The 23,925-nt window shown below is 37.1% G+C and overlaps 1 protein-coding gene across 1 annotated transcript; it reads left to right on the forward strand.

Annotated features, from left to right (window-relative positions):
- Positions 1 to 10,778: 10,778 nt before the first annotated feature.
- Positions 10,779 to 12,656, forward strand: TKTL2 (transketolase like 2; the record flags this gene model as incomplete). Its single annotated transcript, XM_080796885.1, has 1 exon — positions 10,779 to 12,656. One exon carries the CDS (start codon positions 10,779 to 10,781, stop codon positions 12,654 to 12,656), a length of 1,878 nt encoding a protein of 625 aa, XP_080653011.1.
- Between the last annotated feature and the right edge of the window lie 11,269 nt (positions 12,657 to 23,925).

Raw genomic sequence — 23,925 nt, forward strand, 5'->3', positions numbered from 1 at the left:
ACCAAATAAACAAATAAAATGGACAAAATCTTAGAAAAAAATATAACCTATCAAAATGGATGCAGAGGAATAGAAAACTTTTCATAGTCCCATCATCATTTTAAAAAATGGTACTCAAATATCTTCCCACATTAAAATTGCAGACTCAATTTTTTTAGATTTTATAAATATATACAAATAGGGATACAACAGCACTTTCTTAATATGATAAAAATGTGCATTTAGTAGTGGTAATAGTGGGCATCATTATCTTGTTCCTGATCTCAAGAGAAACCTTTTTTTGGATTTTGGAAAACCACTTTGGCAATCTCTAAAAGATTGAAATGTGTACATCCTCTAACTCAGCATTGTCATTCCCAAACATATACTTTAGGAACTCTGGCACATATATCTCAGGATTTATAAAAAAAGTATTTATAGTAGTATTGCTCATAATAGTCCAAACTAAGAAAAAATCTGGTTGTCCCTTAACAAAAGGATAGGAAAATAATCTGTCGTAAATTCCATAAAGCAGTGAAATGAGCAAACTATTGCTATGGTTAAACGTGGATAAATTTCTAATCATGTTGTAAAAAATATAGACAAAATGTTGGTTATGGTAAAATTCCATATATTAAAAGTTCAAAATTCCATTTATAAAAAGTTCAAATGAGCTGCACTACATCTTTCACGGATACTTTCATAAGTGGCCAGTGATGTTTTGTAACCTCAATGGTGGCTATCTTGATGTTTGCATTATAATTTTTCTTTATGTACTAAATATATGTTTTATGCATACTTATGTCTATAAGCTATACTTTCACTGCAAGAGGTATTAAAAATTTTTTAGGTGCAAATATATTCCATTGTCTCTTGAATCCAGTATTACTAATAGGAAGTCTCATGTTGGTATAATTTTTGTTCCTTTGTGAGTGGATTGCTTTTCTTTATGGAATCTTCTAATGATTTCTATTGCCTTTGTTCTTCAGTTTCACTATATTGTGCCAAGGTATGGGTATTTCCTTATATATATTGGTATTCCATGTTTTTTTCAATTTCCTTTTGGAATTTGTATTATCTGGATTGATAATTTTATTCTCCAGACTGTTTAGCCCTTCTTTTATATTTTCTATCTCTTTATTAATTTCTGCTGTCCCTGGGTGAGTTCCTATTTTGACCTTCCAACTTACTACTTTATCCTTTGATATAATCATCCTGCTGTATGTTCCATCTATTGTCCTTTTCATTTCAACTTTTATTTTTAGCATATATCATATATAATATATTATCATACACACACACATATAGATTTTGTTTTTAAAGTAATTTCTTACCCTTTCGCTTTGTTACCATATTCTTCCTCAACCCATTGAGGAAATTGTGCTCATTTAAAATTATTGGTTCCGGGTGCCTGGGTGGCTCAGTCATTAAGCCTCTGCCTTTGGCTCAGGTCATGATCGCAGGGGCCTGAGATGGAGCCTTGCCTCAGGCTCCCTGCTCAGCGAGGAGTCCGCTTCTCCCTCTCCCTCTGCCTGCTTGCTCTTCCTGCTTGTGCTCCTTCTCTCTGTCAAATAAATAAATAATCTTTAAAAAAAAAAAAATTGGGTCGTCCATTCCAATAAGTGTGCTTTATGTGGCATGTGTTGTTCAATTTAATTATTATTTTTTTTTAACATTCTTTTCAAGCAGTTGTACTCCTTCGGTGTGTCTTTTTCTTGAACCTGTGACATCACATTTTGCTGATGGAATCAGCTCTCTTGTCCTAGAATGTGTACTGGGGAAGTGCTGAAAGTCATACTCTCACTTGTGTCCTCTTTGGAAAATTTGAAGACAAGAGGCTCAAGTCTCAGAGGAGAGAGCTCCAGGGACAGCAGAACCTTTGTGGCCAAGAAGCGCAAAGGTCCAAGGGCATAGACTGACATTCCTGCACCTGTTCTCATCAGCACCTTACTTTAGCTGGGCTCTGTCTTCTCTGCTAGTGCCTCACGATACTGGGAGGCCATTGATGTTCCACATTACTAAGGTGAAGTAAGAGAGACAGGAGCTAAAATTACACCCTCTCCAGATCCTCCCCCAGCTGCCACAGATGTCCTCCTTCCAGGCAACTATTGTGTTCTCTGCCTGCACCCTCCCCACCCCCGCCTCATTTGCTAGTTCCCATCCTCCTAGGGATTCTCACAGTTGTGATTCTACTTCCAGCCGCCAATCCCTTCCTGTTTCTATCATTTTGGGGGGTTGATTTTGGAGTAGCCTGTGCTACTTTATCATTTTAGTCTACTTATATTTAGAAATACTGATTATATTAGTAAAATTAGCCTTTTGTTATACATGATATAATTTTTCTCTTGACCTGTTTGTAACAATGTTTGCTGGGGAGAGATTACAAAATGTCTTTGAATAGGGAGTTGTTACGTAAATGGTTTAAAGATGGCCCGTGTATATGGGCCTTTTTTGTTTCACCTTCACAGCAGGCTGGGACCTGGTAACTCAAAAGCCAGGTGGGGCCAAACTCAAATTTTTATGCATCTGATTCTTTGAAACACAGTTCAGAAAAGGAGTGTTTTTTTTTTTTTTAACCATTTAGAGCCCCCTTGCTTGGCATATCCAACCATCACCGGAAATCTGTTGACTATAAGTAAGATGAACCCTGGGGCTATAAAGACCCCAAGCTACTCTTGCCTTTCAGAGTTCTTAGAGTCTCCCCACAAGCTGGTGATTGACATCTAGACACACAGCTCCCTCTCCAAAACCTCTCTTTAATTCCTCTCTTCTTACTCTGGGTAGTGACCTTCACCATTGCCTTTAGAAGGTGTCATGAGCTGAAGGACTCCCCTCCCAATGCAAATCTGTCAAAGCTGCTGCCAAATAAATCTCTCTGTGTGCTATTATCATCTCCTGGTCATATCTGTGAACTGTTTTAAAGAATGATTTCAGTGTATGTGTAACCTATGTGGAAAAATGTTGTGTATATTGTTATTTATGCATAGAAAATATCCAGAAGGATACACAATAAATTGCTGGTAGTTAATGAGATTAAGATTGAGGTTGGAGGGGTGCCTGGGTGGCTCAGTTGGTTAAGGGACTGCCTTCAGCTCAGGTCATGATCCTGGAATCCTGGGATCGAGTCCAGCATCAGGCTCTCTGCTCATCAGCAAGTCTGTTTCTCCCTCTGACCCTTCCCCTTTTGTGTTCATTCTCTCTCTCTCTCTCTCTCATTCTCTCTCAAATAAATAAATAAAATCTTTAAAAACAAAGATTGAGGTTGGAGTTGCTCAGAAAATAAATTTTTACTCTATTCTACAGTATTTGAATTTTGAAAACAGTGTATTTTATAACTTTTGATGATTGAAAACAGCTGAATTTCACGAATAAAGTGATCAAAGATTGTGGTGTCATTAGACATGTGTTAATGCAAATGAAATAAAAGGGCTAGTCATTAAGTCTAGGTTGCAAGTGTGAGAGTCCTAACCCCTGGTACCTCAGAATGTGACCTCATTGGGAAATAGAGCCATTCCAGATATAATTAGATAAGATGAGGTCACTACCAGAGAAGGGTGGGCCCCTAATTCAATATGATTCATCCCTGACAAAAAGATTAATTTGCACATGACATGCACACAGGGAGGATGCCGTGAGAATATGGGAATAATGCTGTTACAAAGCAGTATGGGTTGAATTGTGCCCCCACCAAAAGATATGTTGGAGTGCCAACTCCTACCTCAAAGTGTGATCTTATTTGTAGATAGTCTTTTCAAAACAAGATCATTGAGGTGGGCCCTAGTCCAATACAACAAGTGTCTTTATAAAAAGGAGAAATTTGGACACAGACATGTATAGAAGGAACAGGTTGTGAAGAGCCACAGGGAGGAGACAGCCATCTATCTACACGCCAAGGAGAGAAGCCTGGAGTAGATCCTTTCCTCACTGCCCTCAGGGGAATCAACACTACTCACACATTGATTTTGAACTTCTAGCCTCCAGAACTGTAAGACAGTAAATTTTTAAATTTAAATTTAAATTTTAAGCTATTTAAATTTTAAGCTAATTTAAATTTAAATTTAAATTTTAAGCTATTTTGCTTCAGTAGACCCATCAAACACTCGCCAAGCAGATCCACTGCTTTCTCCACTTCTTGTTCTCAGTCTTGTCAAATAATTCCATTTGCTTGCATTAAATGTAATGTTCAGAACCATATGTACATTTTATGGTGCTAACAATACAGAGAACTCCCTACTTAAGTCCTTTATCAACCGACTTGTGTGGTGTTGCAATAGCCGCACCTTCCTTACATTTATTTTTTCTACAAGTCTATCTTTCCTAACCCTATCAAAGCAATTTTCTAAAGTACTGCAATGACCAAGACATCCAGATGATGAAAATCTTTCTATTGTACCAGCCTTGACCCAAAAGCAAGAGAACAAAAGAAGACTGAGAAACAGTCCACTTGGCTCTGTTTCAGGGTCTTTTCAAAAGCAGGCTTCTTGCCTTCCCCCTCACTGTTTCTCAGCATGAATCTTTTCTTCCTGTCTGATTAGAAATTCTCTTTTCTGCTTTCATAACTTTGTTCACTTCCTCTCTTCTTTACGCTAACCAAAATTCTACCCATTCTACAAAGTATAGGCCAAGGATTACTTCTTTGGTGACATCTTCCCTGGTTACTAGCTGAGAGAATTCCTTTGCCCTGGTTTTACACTTGGCACCCATAAGCATTTACTGTAAGTATGTGTGTGCCTCCCTGTTTTCTCTATTAGACTTAAGTCCAGTATCTGGAGGACAAGAACCATCTTTAATTCGCCTACGGAGCATTACATAAGCCTATTATCTATCAGGTATGCAATAAAGAGATGAATAAATTGTTACTTTTTAGTGAACGAAATCTGTTTTGGTTCCTAAGCATAGAAAGCACTATTTTGAAGATGCACTGTTTTGAACTTGAAAACAATGTAAATAAACATTGTTACAAGATTGTGTACATAGCACAGCCCCAAAGTTAAATATTAATATATGGTGGACATTTTGAATTAACTACCAGTATTGGTTCTTCCTTTTTGTCTTAGTATTATAACCCCCTACTCTAAGGTTTGACAGAGCAATGGCTATAAAGCTACTTTTCCCAATATCCCTTAATAATGGGTGTGTCTAGCAAGTTTGCACCAGTGGAATATGAGAAGTGAAATTTATAATTTCTGGTCACTCCCTGTAAAAGAAATTGATTACCTTTCTTCTATCTTTGTTTGCTTGTTTGTTCTTTCCTATGGGGAGAGGAAGTGGACAATCTCCACCTTCCACTTTGCAGATGAGGCAATACATGAAGGAATGATTGGTTAGACAGAAAGAAAGAACGTGGGACTCTGTAAGGCCCATTGCGCAGAGTTGCCTGAGAAGGCTGCCCTTCCATCATCTTCTGAACATTTATATGTAGGAGAAATGAACTTAAATCTTCCTGGAGCTACTTCATTTTTTTGTATGGTTATTTTGTTACCATAGCCATATAACTTGAAAAATACACTACAATACAGTAATAAAAATTGAACATTTATTCTAAACAAAGACACTGAAATAACCTTCCTCAGACATCATTCTCAATAGTTATTTTGATTTATTTGATTGAATTTCAATAAAGTATAATAGCCAGTGTTTACAATGATGACCATTAGTCATCAAAGAAAAGGTTAATGCTTCATGTACCCTTTATAAGAAGAAAGGTAGATAGAGTTGATGTGTTCTAGAGAGTTTAATTTAAAACCATTCAAATGGAAACTGTTTTGTGTGTCTAACAGCAGTTCTAAGCCTCTCTGGAAAAATCAAGTGACTGTAACAAAATGATTTTTTTTTAACAGTTCTTAACAATGGAGATCTTATGAGACTGAGCTTTGGGGGACATATTTTTTAAATGACACCAAAATGGTTAGTAATAACAAGTACAGATAGGAATCCCAAACCCCAAAAGACAATAGCGAATGGAGAGTATCTGCCCCATAGAAGCTATTAACATTCAAAACACTTTCAAATACCATTTGAAGTGATGACAGAGTAACTAGAATGAGACCCTCTAGCTATAAACAACTAGAAAACTAGACAAATTATACACAGCAAACTATACAAGTTTTCACACATTAGAAAACAGACAGTACAAGACTTTCAATCCTGAAGAAGAAACACAAATGAGGTGAGCCATATCGTCTTCCTGGAGGCACTTTCCAGACAGCGTTACAGGGAAGACTATCTTACCCAGGGCAAGGCAGTCTTGTGAGGTAAGGGAAGAGAGGCTAGAGCTCCAGAGTGCTGAATTGGCTAGAATTTTGGAGGGAGAATGCTTACAAGATGGAAACTGCCTGGAGAAAGACCTCCAGAAATCTTCAATTTCAGTATATGTGCTGCCAAAGCGAGCATCCCCCAGACATCTTCAAAGGGGTATCCTTGTATAAGGCGGACTTTTACAAGGCCAGGCAAGTGATAACTGGGGAGTAATAAATCAAACATTTCCTGAGCTCATGTAGGGCTGAGACACATCGGAGTCTTGACCAGCGAGAGTGGAGAATTCATGTTGACACTCAGGGCCTTCAGTGGAGAAACTTCAGAGAAGCTATGCTTTTGTGTGAGCTAAACTAACACCAGAGTGAAGCCTACTTTATGTCTGTCTGCTTTAATAAACTTAAAATTCTTAAGATGACCAAGCTACCTGATAGAACAAAATCCAACACTCTTTAAAAGACTTTAACAAAGTAAAATCTAGCACTGCAAAATAATGTCCACTGTTTACTACTACTACTAAATTACTAGCTATTTCAAAAAGCAGAACAGAAAAAAAAAATCAGTGAAACCAGATTAAGAGATAATAGGCTTAGCAGAGAAGCACATTATCTTCCCCCCAGCTTTACTGAGATATAATTGATGAAACCGTGTAAGTTTAAGGTATACAATGTAATAATTTAATACACTGTATATAGTGTGAAATGATTAGCATAGTAAGATTAGTTAACACATCTTTCACTGCACCTAGTTACATTTTTCTGTGTGGTGAAAGCTTTTAAAATGTACTTTCTTAGCAACTTTCAACATAAAACACAGTGTTTTTGTTTTGTTTTGTTTTTAAGATTTTATTTATTTATTTGCCAGAAAGAGAGCAAGAGTACAAGCAGGGAGAGCAGCAGGCAGAGGGAAAAGCAAGCTCCAGGTTGAGCAAGGAGTCCAATGTGGGACTTGATCCCAGGACCCTGGGATCATAAACTGAGCCAAAGGCAGACACTTAACCAACTGAGCCACCCAGGTGTCCCAAAACACAGTTGATACAGTCCCAGAATTTATTCATCTAAGAAGTACTTCGTATTTACTTTCCTAAATATGTTACTGCCTGCCTCCCTTCTCCCCAAAATAAAAGAACTCTTTAAACTATGGGAAATTATGGGAAAAGTATCACAGACAATAATAGTATCTGTCATAATTTTCAAAGCAATAATTCAAGTAAGTAGAGCACCAAGCATCTTCCTGCCTTAACATAAGAATCTTACCCTCACTTAGTCAACCTACTAAATTAACCAAATTCAAACAATGAAAGAAAAAAGATGAAGTCGGCAAGTGTGTCTTTCTTTTATGAAATTCCATTTTAACAGAATTTAACAGTACAGGTAGGATATAAGTGAAACTTCAATGTTTCTAACCTCTAAATAATAACTCACTCTCACGTAGCAAAAATATACATTTTCACAAATCAGTGTAGACCTCCTCAGTAATCAGTAATCTGTATGTATGTTTCATTTTCTCTACTGCGATCCAGTAGAAATCAGACTGGAAGAGCAGTTCCTGCTATTTACATTGTCCCTCCACAGCTCTTTGTACGAGTGATCCTGCTAGGTTTTATTTTCATTTGAAATACTCACTACTACATACACTTTCCCATACCATAAAAAAAAAGGGTATAGCAGAAAATTTATTTTAAAATTTAAAACAATACATTTAATTTATTTTTAATAGACTTTAAATCAGGGGTCAAACCCAGCAGACTCAAGATAGGTTTTTTTGGTTTCTGTAGGGTTTTTTGGTCCAAAAAGTGTTCACAGTTTTTTCAATTTTCAGTATCTTTAAGTGGGCTTGTATTCTCCAGTTTGTCATAAACCTCTCCAATCCTCTTATTTTATATCCGACATTCATCTCCTATTTATGGTACCCCCTAGCACATTAGGCACTTGAGTTTGCCAATCCCTACTTTGCATGAATAAGCCAAAATAAATACATAGTTTCTTCCTATTTTGCAGAAAACTTCCAAAATGACCTCTAAAATGAGTGATGGACTTTTTCCAAGACAACTAAATTTTTAACATGTTGGTTTAAAATCTTTTGGCAGGCCTTTTATCAGTAATAGCCTCTTCTAAATAAAGAAAATAGAATGTGGTATCATTTCTTTGATTTATTTGACTAAATTGTGTTCATAGCCACATTGGATGATTTTGCATAACCAAATTTTGTATACTTCCTGTTTACATGGTTAATTTTAATTGTATATTTTAAACTGTATTTTAAAGGATTATATGCTTAAAGAAAGTATTAATAATTTATATATAACTGTCTAGACTTCCCTTTAAGAAAATCACAGAACATTTTTAAATGTTTTACAGGTAATTTATAAAATATTATTTTCTTTGTAGTATAAAAAACCCACACAATCTCATTGAATGACAAAGGGAAATTCACTATTTAGGGTATTAAATCTCCAAGATGACATTCTTTTCTTAACAAAATTGACCTATATTTGTGTTAATAACCTTCTATTTAATACTTTGGGAAATAGTTGTGCAATACTTTAAATGAATGGAAAAACTGGGGAACTTGAAATGTTAAGAAGTTCCTAAATCTCCCATGCTTTTTTCGTGTGAACACTGCTTCATAGATCATTTTTATGCTATGTTATTTGCCAATTATTTGGATTTATTAGAGCTCTCTTCAGACAAAATAATGGTGAGCTACCTTTGTTTATGTTATAACTGTTTTCCTGTCAGGCCCTAGCAGCATGCTATCATGATGCTGTGAATACTTTTTTTCTCTAATTCCCATATTTACTCTCAGCCCTAATCAAATGTTTTTATTTTCTCTTCCTTTATTTGTCTAAAAAAGATAAACAAACATTAATTTGCAAAGAGCACGAGGAGCAATGAATCCAAGATGACCCTAAGGACCTTTCCAACTCCAACATTCCTTCAGCAAATCTTAAGATCTAGTTAGTATCCTACCATGATGGTTTACTCTACTATGTATCTTTAAAAATTAGAATGGTAGAATTAGTTCAAGTAACAAATAATATTTAGAATATTTTTCTGAGATAGGATGTAAGAGAATATGAAAAGTAGCAAGACAACACTGAGTTGGTTGTGTATAGATTGATTGAACATTGAAATGATTTAGGAAGCTTTTAAAATTAGTGATACCTGTACCCATCACCGAGAAATTCTAATTTAATTTGTTTGAAATGCAGCCTGGACATGAGATTTTAAAAATCCCCAGATGATTCTAAACTACAGCCAATATTAAGAACCACCAGTCTTGGGGCACCTGAGTGGCTCAGTTGTTAGGCATCTGCTGTCAGCTCCATTATGATCTCAGGGTCGTGGGATCCAGCCCCGCATGGGACTCCTTGCTCAGCTGGAGGCCTGCTTCTTCCTCTCCTACTCCCCCTACTTGTATTCCCTCTCTTGCTGTCTCTGTGTCAAATAAATAAATAAAATCTTAAAAAAAAAAAAGAAAAAGAAAAAGAACCACCAGTCCTAAGTCTAAGTCTATCTGCAATTTACCTATTCTTAACTTCAACTAAATACTAGACTCAACAGGCGCATTGAAAAATATACAGCTTCCCAGACTCTACTCCCATAAATTCAAACTACTCATTTTAGGGTGGAACCCAAGCATAATTTTGTTTTCATTGTGGTTCTCTCTGTCATGATTTCGATATCAAGTCAATATTCAGTACCATTGCTCAAGAATCAAGATGCTTACTGTCGCAACATGAAAAGGAATATACTGTGGATTTTTTATTTTTCCGATGACATGCAATGACCCTTACCAGCTAGAAGAGCTCAATGTCACAAATTAAGTTTTATAACGAGTGTAGGTAAATTGACTTTGTGTTAAAAATTACTCATAGTGAGTTATAGTATTTTAGGGTCTACTGGGAAAATTGCAGTAGTAGATACTCTAACATTGAGTAGTTTTACATTTGTTCTTCCTGCAAGTTTTGGTCAAATAAGGCATTGTGCTTCTACCTGTGAGCCAGAGCTAGAATTCTCAGTTGCTCTGAGAAAGTCTTTGTCAGCGTTAGTGTTGCCATATTGGTTAGATTGAAAGCGACTTTGGATCCTTTCTATTAACGATCAGCAAAGACTTTCTTTGTACTCTTGGATATATGCTGAGTGCTTTAAAAGAAAAGCACAATCTCATAAATAGCCTCCTCTAGCACATGGAGGTAAGAAAGACCGCTTTTGAACTACAACATCAGGAAAGGTGTAAAGAAATTTAATTATTTTTAATAATGTTAAACCGCAAGTGACAAAATTAATCTAAAAAATAAAAAATCCATTCTATTGGGTGCGGAAGCACACAGCAGTGCGTGAAGAAACAGAGGTGCACGGTGACCCCCGGATGTCGCATTGGGTCCCGAGGGATGCAACGAAGAAGCCTCTCGAGGCGCAGGGGCCGTTGGCAGAGCTCGTTTCCTGAAGGCGGAGGGACCAGGGCGCGGTGGTCGCACGACAGAACTGTGAAGGGTGCAGCGGCAGCTTTTGCTCTGAGGAAACCAGGAGAGTGCAGACATGGCAGACGACTCCAAGCCCAACGGGAGCACCGTGCAGGTGCTGCGGGACGTGGCCAACCGCCTGCGAATCCATTCCATCAGGGCCACGTGTGCGTCCAGCTCCGGCCACCCCACTTCGTGCTGCAGCGCCGCTGAGATCATGGCGGTGCTCTTCTTCCACACCATGAGGTATAAACACACAGACCCGGAACACCCCGACAACGACCGATTCATCCTCTCCAAGGGCCACGCTGCCCCAATCCTCTACGCGGCTTGGGCAGAGTTGGGCACCATCGGCGAATCCGACTTGCTGAGCTTGAGGAAAATCCACTGTGACTTGGAGGGACATCCCACCCCCAGGCTGTCGTTTGTGGATGTGGCGACAGGATCCCTTGGACAAGGATTAGGCGCCGCGTGCGGAATGGCGTACACTGGCAAGTACTTTGACAAGGCCAGCTACCGGGTGTTCTGCCTCATGGGGGATGGCGAGTCCTCGGAAGGCTCTGTCTGGGAGGCTCTGGCCTTTGCTTCTCACTACAGTTTGGACAATCTGGTGGCAGTCTTCGACGTGAACCGCTTGGGACAAAGTGGAGTCACACCCCTTGAGCACTGCACAGACATCTATCAGAATCGCTGTGAAGCCTTTGGGTGGAATACTTACTTCGTGGACGGCCATGATGTGGAGGCGTTATGCCAAGCGTTTTGGCAAGCAGCTCAAGTGAAGAGCAAGCCCACGGCCATAGTGGCGAAGACCTTCAAGGGCCGAGGTATTCCGAATATCGAGAATGCAGAAGATTGGCATGGAAAGCCCATGCCAAAAGAGAGAGTAGATGCGATCATCAAATTAATTGAGAGTCAGATACAGACCAACAGGAATCTCGTGCCAAAACCTCCCGTTGAAGACTCACCTCAAATCAGCGTCAGGAATGTGAAAATGAGCTGTGTGCCTGATTATGTGGCTGGAGACAGGGTAGCTACTAGGAAGGCATACGGTTTGGCATTGGCGAAACTGGGCCATGCAAATGAAAGAGTTATTGTCTTGGCTGGTGACACACAAAACTCCACCTTTTCTGAGATATTCAGTGAAGAACACCCGGAGCGTTTTATTGAGTGTTTTATCGCTGAACAAAACATGGTGAGTGTGGCACTAGGCTGTGCCACCCGTGGTCGAACCATTGCTTTTGTCAGTACCTTTGCTGCCTTTTTGACCCGAGCATTTGATCAGATACGGATGGGAGCCATATCTCAAACCAATATCAATTTTATCGGTTCCCACTGTGGGGTATCCGCTGCTGAAGATGGACCCTCCCAGATGGCCCTGGAAGATCTAGCCATGTTCCGAAGCATTCCCAATTGTACTGTTTTCTACCCAAGTGATGCTATCTCGACAGAGTATGCTGTTTATCTGGCTGCCAATACCAAAGGGATGTGCTTCATTCGGACCAGCCAACGAGAAACTGCAGTTATTTACACCCCACAAGAAAATTTTGAGATTGGACAGGCCAAGGTCATCCGCCAGAGTGTTAATGACAAAGTCACAGTTATTGGAGCTGGAGTCACTCTGCACGAAGCCTTAGCAGCTGCTGACAGTCTTTCTCAACAAGGTATCTCTATCCGTGTCATTGACCCATTTACCATTAAACCCCTGGATGCTGCCAACATCATCTCCAATGCGAAAGCTACAGGTGGCCAGGTTATCACAGTGGAGGATCACTACCGGGAAGGTGGCATAGGAGAAGCTGTATGTGCAGCTGTCTCTAGGGAGCCTGACATCCTGGTTCATCAGCTGGCAGTGTCAGAAGTGCCTCAATGTGGGAAACCTAGTGAATTGCTGGATAAATTTGGAATCAGTGCTAGACACATCATAGCAGCTGTGAAAAATACTTTAATGAACTAAAACAGCTGATTTCTTAGAGTTAGTCTGTTGTCAGTCTTTGATCCCAAAACACTGGCATCTTTATATTATTACATTCATGGTTGTTACTAAACCATCATTTATATCTATATCATTATGCTTTTTTTTGAAGGAGACATTGAACACTTTTTTCATTCCTAATTCAGCACTTCAAGTCAACTACCTTTCTGTTAAACTGTCATCCTATATGCAGATGTCACTCTCATTTTTTTAATGAAAGTAGGTTTTAACATTTTAAGTAACAAAATAACAAAACAACCAACAGCCACCTAATACAGAGTTTTCTGTAAGAGCACAAATAACTGGACTGGGAATCAACATAGAGATAAGTTTCTTAAATGTGTGTAAGTTCCTTGTAAATGAAAAAAATATGTGAATTGAATTGTATACTTCAATAGGCCAGGTTTTGAAGCAAGTTTGAGCTTTTATGTAATGCTCTCTTACCTGCAGCTTCCTGGGTAATGTTTGACTGCAGTTGCCTGGAGATTTCCTCTGATGTCTGCCTCATCTCTCCTCCGCAGTTTAGAAGCTATACAGCTGCAGTAAAGGCTCTTATGATGTACTGTACTGCTTGCCATGACTGTTCCATAAAGAGATGAAAGCATCACTAGTCCTAATATGCATGCTTCACTGTTTTGTGAGTTTTCAGAAATGTATCATCTTCTCAGTGACCAAAACATGGCTAATCTGATTGTATTCATCTGAGGATACTAGCATCGATGTAATAAAGCATTTAAAAACAAACAGCTTTATTTAGTTTGCTCCATGGACTTGTGATTTCATTTCTCCTTGATAGTCTCTCTAGACCACAAGCAGAAAGAGGCATGTCCCCTAACAGAAATCCTGGAAAAAGTTCGACGCTGGAGGTAAATTACTAGAGAAAAATGTATGGGCTGAAAAGCCCTATCTTAAAGAGACTCCTTACTTTTAATTGTGAGAGAAAAAATTATTTGGCTGGAATACAAGAAAAAAAGTAAAGGTAAATAAAGATAGACCTGAGGTCCAAAACTAAATTTAAAATTACTCTGGTATATCAGGGGCACCTGGGTGACTCCGTCAGTTAAGCATCCTACTCTTGATTTTGGATCGAGTCAAGATCTCAGTGTGAGATCCAGCCTGGTCTCAGGGCTCTGCACTCAGTAGGAATTCTGTTGAGATTCTCTCCGTCTCCTTCTGCGCTCCCCCAGATACTTTCTCTCTCTCTAAAATAAGTAAGTAAATCTTTAAAATTACTCTGGTATATCAGGTAGTTATTTCTGTATTTTTATTGCTTTCATTAAATGCCCTCATTAAGTTCTTTGGAGGTATAACCAATTTGTCTCAGGAATTGTTCTAGAAGGTATGGTAGAGACCAACAAACACTAACTTGGGAATCAGAGAAATCAGGGCCTGCTCATTCTACTTACTAGTGCTTTTTTCCTTTGTGCTGGTTCTGGTTTCTTCTTTTGAAAACTGCTCATGGTAATTGCTCTATTTCATAAGATATATAAATCATTTTATAAAAATAAAAAGAGTTGCTATAAGATCACTGTAGAAATTTAGAAACTACAAGTAAGAAAAAAATACCTCACTTATCTAACCAAAAAATCCATTTAATTTTACTTCTAGCACACTATCACTATAGATCTTCCGTATCGTCATTCCCATCTAGTAACATCAATCAAATATTACATATGTCTATGAGAGGGGTGCTACTGAATAATAGTCTCCATCCTTAAACTTTTTCAAAGCTTAGAATTAATACCGATCCAGACACACAGCAAAACAAAGAAATTGCAAAACTATTGTCATAATTTGCACATACAGGGAAAGAGCTTCAGCTTATGGCTTAAACATGGCTATGGGATGCACAATTATCTATTTCCAACCATACTAGCATAAACACACCTTTAGTAATGACACTAGACTGTTGTTGTTGTGTTGTTGTTGTTGTTGTTGTTGTTGTTATTTTATAATGACTAATGGGATCTCAAAGACAGCCAGAAATGTGTTTTGCAGGAAGGCAGGGAAGCCTTTATGAATCTTTCCTGTAAGAGTTCTGTCTCACCAGGCATCCATCAGTGGCTATCAGCTCTAGAGAAAAGATATAGCAGAGGAAAATTCCTTATCTCATGTCTACAGTTTTTCAGATAAGATGGAATCAAATCCAGTTTTGTTATAATGAATGTTTTCTAGCCTTGAATCTGTCCTGAGATCTTGTAAGTCTCCATGGAAATCTTAATAGATAATCATCCTACATGATGCTAACCCTGAACTGCTAACGCTTGTGAAGATGGCAGTTTTAATTTTGACAAACACCATGATCATTCCTTTAACTCTGATCTTCTGTTGCTTCATTTGCTTAGAAAAAGGTCTTTTAGGTTATCAAGAGAGCCCTATAATGTTTCAGGGACAGCCGGGACTGCCCCGCAGCTGCCTTGCTTATGGTTGTGCTAGCAAAGGCTGGCAGGCAGGCAGTTATCTGAGAGTGACCCTGTTCATTCAGATGGCTTTCAGGTCATTCTCTGATTTCCATGACTCTCAGAGATAGTAAAAGAAGAAATCAGGAGGTTAAATTTTTATTTTACTGTATTCAAATACATCAATGGCTCTTAAGCACCTGGGAGTTCAACTGAGGATCCTGTTTGGGAAAAAGTTTGTTTTTTAAAGAAAAAGGGAAGAGCTCAATAGCTCTGATTTTTAAGTTATAATACAATAACAAGAGGTACTGACTGATAGTTATCACCAAGTTTACCGAACTGTACAGGAATTACTCTATTTTCCAGGACACAATCAGGGAGGGTCTGGTTTGGGGGGCTGAGAAGTGTTGGTGGCCATTACTATCATGATATATAAGGGAGGCCCTAGAACGTTACTGTGATGGGAAGGAAGCTGTTTTAATAACTGAAAATGAGAGGTGCCTGGTTGACTCAGTCAGTTAAGCATCCGACTCTTGATTTTGGAGTCTACTTCCCCTCTCTCTGTCCCTCTACCCCTCCCCGGCTCATACGCTCTCTCTCTCTCTCTCTCTCTCCCTCTCTCAGATAAATAAATAAATTTTAAAAAAGTAACTGAAAATGACTGAAAGTGTTATAAAATTAGAGACAACAATAAAGGTGCTTACATATAGTGGAAAGAGATAAAGGGAGTTTCAAAAGAATACAATTGATAGTTAATGAAAAAATAAAACCATTTTATGATTACGTACACAAGAGTTGAGTCACCTCAATCAAACTAGTTAGAGAAGAAACATAATTCTTAACATTTTTATATAAATTTAATATTGAAATACTTTCTGTATCAAGCACATTAAATAAAAAGAATTTATGAGGAAATTAAAACAAAATTTGTTTTTGTATTCTTATATCCCTTTAAAAAGTGTTGAATATAGGTAAATTTACTGTGGCTCTGAGTGGAAATTGGGCAGATCCCATGACATCCCTGTTTACACTTAGGTAATAATCTTATAATTCTTTTTTTTTTTAATTTAACATATAGTAATTTAACATATAGTAAATTATTAGTTTCAGGAGTAGAATTTAATGACTCATCAGTTGCATACAATACCCAGGACTCTACATCACATGCCCTCCTTATTGCCCATCACCCAGTTATCCCTTCCCCCTACCCACCCACCTCTCCAGCAACCCTGTTTGTCTCCTAGTTAAAAGTCTCTTATGTTTTGTCTCCCTGTTTTCATCTGATTTTATTTTTCTTTCCTTTCCTATAGTTACTTTAAATCTTCAAAATCTAATCCAGAGTCAGTGGATTAAAATATATTCAGCTTAATTCAGTTTTCATTTGCTTTACTTCATAAGCAAAGAGCTGTAGTTGGTAGCTGGCAACCTACAGGAAATGGTGTGTTGTCTTTGGTTGGTTTCCTATCCCCCTTCCCCTCTCCCTGCCTCTTCAACTTACTAATTAGTGTTTTAGTCAAGAAAAGAGATGAGAGGGGAAGTGGCTCTTATTTGGCTGGAAGGCTGTGTTTCCAGAGTTTGAAAAGTGATTAAAGCTGATGCAGTTTTGTACATGTATCTTTATCTCACATGTGCAAGTATTTTGAAATTAAGACAACTGTATCACTAGGTCGTAAATTGAGATAAATGCAAGCTGTTAAACCAAAATCTAACAAATACACATTTATTCGTAAGGAGGCAAGAAAGCAGTCATGCAATGTGTTGTTGTAAGCTTAATGAAGGCCCCCTCTCTTTTGTTAGATGCTTTTAGAAGCCCTGTGAATAAATGTTTGCTCCAAGTTGGGCATGAGTGAGAGTGAAGTTCTAAATATTTTGACAGACAGCATGGCCTGGGTACCCACTGCTAAGAATGAGTGTCGATCTAATCTTAAGATACCCTGCCAGAAGAACTATACTGTAAAGTATACTGATGATCAGCTCTAGAACCCATTAGAAATAGGGAGAAATAGCCAGTCATTTAGTTGGGTCAGGAATACTCTGGGAAATGGAAGACACAGGACTACATAGAGCTCTAGACCTAGAATGTTACTCCTCCAAAAGATAGACTGCTAAGTTTTCCAGATTCTTATATCTCATACTGTCAAAGGGAGAGCAATATGCCTAAATTATCTAGCCCAACCCATTGTCTTAAATACAATGTATTTCACAAGTGAAAAGTTATTTTAACAACCATATGTTATTAATAAGCACAATGTGGCATAGATCATGGATTAGGGTGTTTCAAAAGGAAACTAAGCATCCCATGCATGTAGGTGAAAATAAATGGACATACACAGACATAAACATTCACATGTGTGTACATCACACATTATTTATACTAACATGTTTAAAAGAAAATTACTACAGGAATGATAAACACTACTATATCCTTATTTCACAGAGGAGAAACCTAAAGTGCAGAGAGATTATGTGTTCATAATTTGCTCAAGGTCACAGAGTTAGTATGTCATGGAGCCTGATTTTTAAATTTATATATTTCATATATTCTCATGACAATCTTGAAATATGCATTTTATTATTGTCCCCATTTTCTCCAATGAGGAAACTTACTCTCCAGAAAGAGAATGTCAGTCGTTTTGTTTCTAAATTTCATTATACTTCTTTGTCTCATTTATGTTTGATTTTCCTCCCTGAATTATGTTTCTGATAGAAGTAGATTTTTTATTCAATTTAAATAATAATTTTATAAAAAACAAAATATAACAAATAGCAACAGTATGTTCCCATCTTTACCAGTATGACCAAATTTCTGGGAAAATAAGAAACAGATGGAAGCAAGCACAAGTTTATTCTGCCTGCAGGGCCTGGGTCAAGCCCATGCATGTACACCCGCGTTTTGTCATTGGTCCAGGAGACTGGACCACCTGTGCATCTAAGAAACACTCATGTACTCTTCCCTCAGTACCCAGATGTTGCTAAGCTGATCTTTTTTTTGTCTCTTGGCCTTACAGATATCTGACTCTTTAGAATTGGGTCTGCTGCTCTATTCTTATGGCATCAGTGAAGTGTTAAATCTCCCCTTTCTTTTATGTTTTTAATTTATTTTTATTTATTATTATGTTCAGTTAGCCAGATATAGTACATCATTAGTTTTTGATGTAGTGTTCAGTGATCCATTGGTTATATATAACACCCAGTGTACATCCCAACAGGGGCCCCCTTTAATCCCCATCACTCAGTTACTCCATCCCCCCACCCCCCTCCCTTCTGTAACCCTCAGTTTGTTTCTCCAAGTCCGGTCTCTCATGGTTAGTCTCCCCCTCTGATTTCTTCCCAATCAGTTTTCCCTCCCTTCTCCTGTGGTCCTCAGCGCTATTCCTTATGTTCTACATATGAATGAAGCTACATGATAATTACTTTTCTCTGCTTGACTTATTATCCTTAAAATCTCCATTTCTATACAAAAGGTCTGACAGCAGAATAGAAAAATTCCCCTTGGCCCAAGTTAGGTATCCTTTGGAAATTACTGAGATATGTATTAATCTATTCTTAAAACCCTAAAAAGTATACTTTTATGTCAAATTTTTACCTGCACTAAATATTACTCCCTGAACTATTCTGATAGTGTCTACTCTTTAGGTAAGGGATTGAAGCCAAATATATAATAGAGATTAATAACATTAGCTCAACCAGCTATACAAGTGAATGGAAATAGAGGGGTTTGATTAATTGGTAGTTTTACTCTCTTTCTGGACAATGCAGGGATGTTAGAATATTTTAATTCTTGTTTACACTGACCCACTCTCACATAAAAGGTATTGTTTTCATGCACTTTAAATCCTTCCATATACATTTTTATTTAAAAAACTAATAAACTTTTTGATGTATATCATCTAATAAAAAAGTGCACAATTCCTAGTTGCACAGCTCAGTAAATTTCCACAAAATGAAAACACTCATCTAACTCATACTTGAGTGAAAAATTATAGCAGCAATATCCAAGCCACTTTCTTGCCCCCTCCCATGCACAGTTTCCACCTTCCTCCTCAAAGTAACCACTATTTTAACTTCTAATTCCATAGATTACCTCTTTTTCTTTTGGACTTTACATAATATAGAATAGTATAGTGTGCACTATTTTATATCTGGTATAGTGTGCACATTTACTCAACGTTGTGCTTATGGAATTTTCCATATTGTTACCTATACTTGGTGTTCATTAAATTTCTCTGCTGGATGGTATTCCAAATCATGAATATACCACAGTATATGTATCTATTTAAATTACTGATGAACATTGGGTTTGCTTTTAGTTTGAAGCTATTACAAACAATGCTGCTATGAATGTTATACAGTATTTTGGTAAACACATGAATTTATTTATTCATTTATTTTAGTTTTTAATTTCTACCTCAGGACGTTTATCAATTGCGTGGTATAATGATACCTCATACTTAAAGAAATAAAAGATAACCTGGCTTTAATCAATACACTATTCTTACAACAGACAAATGGATTTCCCTCCTTATTAAATTCTTATTTTAGGACATATCAATTTGTACTCCTCATAAAAGGCATGACATTGAAAAAACAAAAAAGATGAGTTTTTTCCTTCTGCTTCCAAAATTCTTTGTCAGAGAGAGAGAGAGAGAGAGAGGAGCGAGAGTGAGCACAAGCAGACAGAGTGGCAGGCAGAGGGAGAAGCAGGCTCCCTGCCAAGCAAGGAGCCCGATGTGGGACTCGATCCCAGGATGCTGGGATCATGACCTGAGCCGAAGGCAGCTGCTTAACCAACTGAGCCACCCAGGCGTCCCTGCTTCCAAAATTCTTATCAGTCACCATAGATGATCATAAGCAGGGTTAAAAGTAAAAAATTAAGGTGTACAACACGTCATCACAAATCCCAGTTGAATTTTTTCTAAATTACAAGTTAAAATTACTGCCAGATGATGAGGAATTTAAATTTTGAAGCAATCATATAATCAATCTGGCAATTTAACTTTGTAACTCAAACCTGGTAAAATAGCTTTGAGGTGAAAAATCCTAATAATTTAAATTTATGATGTGATGTGGATATATGTATATATATATATACCCTCACATTATACATTTGTGGGGTTTTTTTTTCTCCTTCTCCTCTTCTAAGAGCAATCACAAGAAAAACAGTTATTCATTTAAAAATTAGGAAATGAGTAAACTTTTCTGAAAATTTCAACAGTATGTTTCCTTTTTATGGTATTATAATAAATGCTCTATAAAACTGTTAGATAAGAATAAGTCTGTTTCGAAAACAGCATTTATCATTGCCCAAATAGTTCAGAAAATGTTGTAGATGATAAGATATTTAGCTTGGACTATAGTGAATAACTTTGAAATATGTTCCTCTAATTTTAAAAAAAAAGTAAGGGTTTGTCTACTGGCTAAATTATTGGACTTATTGCATAAGAACATTATTCAAGTTTCCTACAATGAGAACTTCGGGTTCACATTAAACATTTCTAAAGTATGTGCTTTTTTTTTTAAACAGTACTGTCATGAGATGCATTTGTGATGTTATCCAGATTTAGATTAACGAGAAACTTGAAAAGGCCCTAATATTATTAATCCTTTCCCACATGAAAAGTACAGATATTAGGAGAATATTCATGAAGTACAATGAAAACATCACCTGGTTTCCAAGGCGCACCATTAGTTTACCATCTAAAGAGGGATCTATTTGATGAACTGCATTCAGCTCTCAGAATATTTGCTATAACTCAGAAAGAGGCAAATATTCACATAATATGTTAGCCTATAGTCAAGAAAGATATTTCAACTGAAATATGTCAATCCTTGCACCTGAAATCACTTAGACATTAGTCATTTGATTTTTGAAAGAATTTCTGTATAGAAAGTTTTTTAGACTAACATACAGTGCTTAATGCTTTAGAAGGTTGGGTAAACTCAGTTCTTTTTTGTTCAGCAATGAGTCCTTTACACTACCTAAAGCTTAATCTCCAGCTCCCCTACCCAATGTCTGGCTTCCATTAAGTCTTACTTTGTTGGTACAACAGAAAGCCATTATGTTATAAAAGACCTCTAGATCTCTAGGTTCAAATGTAATAGCTGCTGTCATTAGTTTTCCAGGAACAGGGGACTCCTTTCCAATAATTCTCAGGTTGATAAATTTAATTTTCTAACTATTCTCCACAAAAGGGCAGCAGATGAGTCAAAAAATTTGTTCAAAAATGCCCAAACACGTGTTCCCTCAGTGGGCAATTCCAGCAACTCCAACCATAACTAGACCATGGGGAAAAGAAGAATGCTGCAGTCCACCAGAATCCAGATGGGGATTGAGAAAAAATATTCTCTCACTAGTAGCAGCAGACAAAAGCTCACAATTTCTGCTCCGTGATGGTATCACGTTTTGTTCATTTGTATTGTAATAAAAGCTAAACCTAAGCTTGGCACCATGCCAGTACTGTGACTCCATTCATCTTGAGAGGGTCCTAGAAAAGGATTCACATGAATTTATTTTTATTTGTTATATAAATCAGAGGTAGCTGCTTTGTCATTTGGCTGTACATATATGTTCATCTTTATCATATACTGACAAATATTTTTCCATAAACAGTATTCTGTATTTTTGTTTACTAAATCTTGCAACTCTCTCTGCAGTGATTATACTAACTTAAACTCTCATTTCAGAATATGAAAGTTCAGGTTGCACTTGTTGTCATCAACATTTGGTTTTGTCTATAATCTTTATTTTAGTCCTCTCGGAATTGTCGTTTAAGCGGTATTGCATGATGGTTTTAATTTGCATCTTCTGAATGAGGAATAAAGTCGAGTGTCTTCATATGTCTATTGGTCATGTGAAAGTACTTGTTCAAGTTCTTTGCCTTTATATTGTTGACTTTAATGGACACTTTGTATATTTTGTATACACACATTTATTGGGTATATGTATTTCAAATATCTTCTCTCACTTTTTGGCCTGTGATTTCACTCCATCAAGAGTTTCTTTGGATGAACAAAAGTGTTCATTTTAACATAGTCCTATTTATCATTATTTTCCCTTTCTAGTCAGTACTTTTTGTGTTATGTTTTAAAAATATTTGGCCTCCCCAAAACTACTGAAGATATTCTCTGTGTTTCTTTTGTAAACTTTGTATTTTTATCTTCCACATACAGATCCACAACTCCTCTAGAGATTATTACTGTGTGGTGTGAGGTTAGGGGTCAAGATACAATTTTTGACACAACTGCACAGCACCATGAAAAGAAAAAACAAAACCCTAAAACCCTTTGCTGCATTGGAGTGTTACCTTTCTCATTTATCAGGTGACTATTCCTGGACAGGTTTGTGTCTGTCCCAGTGGTCTGTTTGTCTCTTCTTGTGGCCATGCTACATTGTCTTAATTATCATTGCTTTTTCATAAGTTCTAATGTTTAGTAATTTCTATCTTCCATTTCCTTCACTTTTTATTTTCAAGATTGCCTTGGCTATTGTTGAGCCTTTGGATTTCTACATAAATTTTAAAACTAGATCATCAATTTCCACAAAAATTCAATTGCATGTTGATGCATTTATATCTGGATTATATTTGCCTTTAATATTTCACTTTAAACTATTACATTATTAAAAGTCCTTTAGGAAGTTAAACTAAAGAGATCTCAATAATTTTAGCAAGTTAAGTTCATATTCTTCAAACTGTGATAGATGGACTTGCAGGAGTGGGTCTCGAAAACTTTCCAAGTGGAATGTAAGCACAGGGAGATTTTAAGTGAATCTATTTTCAAATTCTTAAATCTATGTTTTTGTTCCTAACATTGATCTGCTTGAGAATACTCCTGTGATTTTTTTTCCACTGTCTTCATTCATAATTGCCCCCTTATCATTTTTCAAAAGAAAGCCATACTTTCCCCTATCCTACTGTTATCATCTATTGCCGGTTGTGAAATCTTCAGAGTGCCAAACAAAGGAATATTTCAAAATATTGATTCTGGCAAAGGTTTCTTTAATGCAGTCACCATGAGCCAGCAGTAGACCATTACATCTTTCTTTGCCTTAGTGTTAATTTTCATAAGGGTAAAGCCTGGAATTAGAAAGTACTTTAACCCATGTAAGTATGTTTTGAATTCAAGATACATTGTGGATCAGAGTGGTGGCAATGATGACACTTGTTGAGCCAGTTCTTCCCTCCTATCCCTCAACGATTGTCAAAGGAGAGTTTCAGGAAAACAAGGTAATGAAAAACAGTAAGAAATACTGAAAATGGTAGCACTTTATTTCACCCAGTTTACAAGTTCTGACGAGTATCTATGCTTTATCAATCTATGAATTTTAGAAATGGAATATTTAGTATTTATGAAAAGCATTTTCAGTACCCTCACTAAAAAGAAAGTAAAGACTCAGTTATTTGTGTCTGTAGTGTGAAATTACACTTTGCCTGATTTCAAGGCAAAGGAACTTAAAAGTTCCATTTTATTTCTGATGGACTGATAGATCATTTAATTTTTGTGCTATTTGTTTAGATTCATAAGAAACGTGTTTTCCTTTACACGTGACCAGATTCCTGGGTGATGAACAGCCACATGCATGATTTCATTTGGGTGATATTGTCGCCGATAGACTGTTTCTCTGCTTTTTTATCTTTGATGTTCCCGGTTATCTCTGTTGGTGTATGTTGCTACCTTGAACTTACTCGATTTAGGTTAGCCTACCTTGCGTATAATGTGGAGTCTACTGTATAAATGGTACATTTAAAAGACAATCATTAATATGCCTGTTGTAACTTCCATTTACTTTTGGTCCAATACCTTCTCTTATTTTTGATGCTAATTTCCACAAATTACATAAAAACTGCTCTCTT

This window comes from Martes martes (genome assembly GCF_963455335.1).
Source record: "Martes martes genome assembly, chromosome: 2".
Lineage (NCBI taxonomy): Eukaryota > Metazoa > Chordata > Mammalia > Carnivora > Mustelidae > Martes > Martes martes.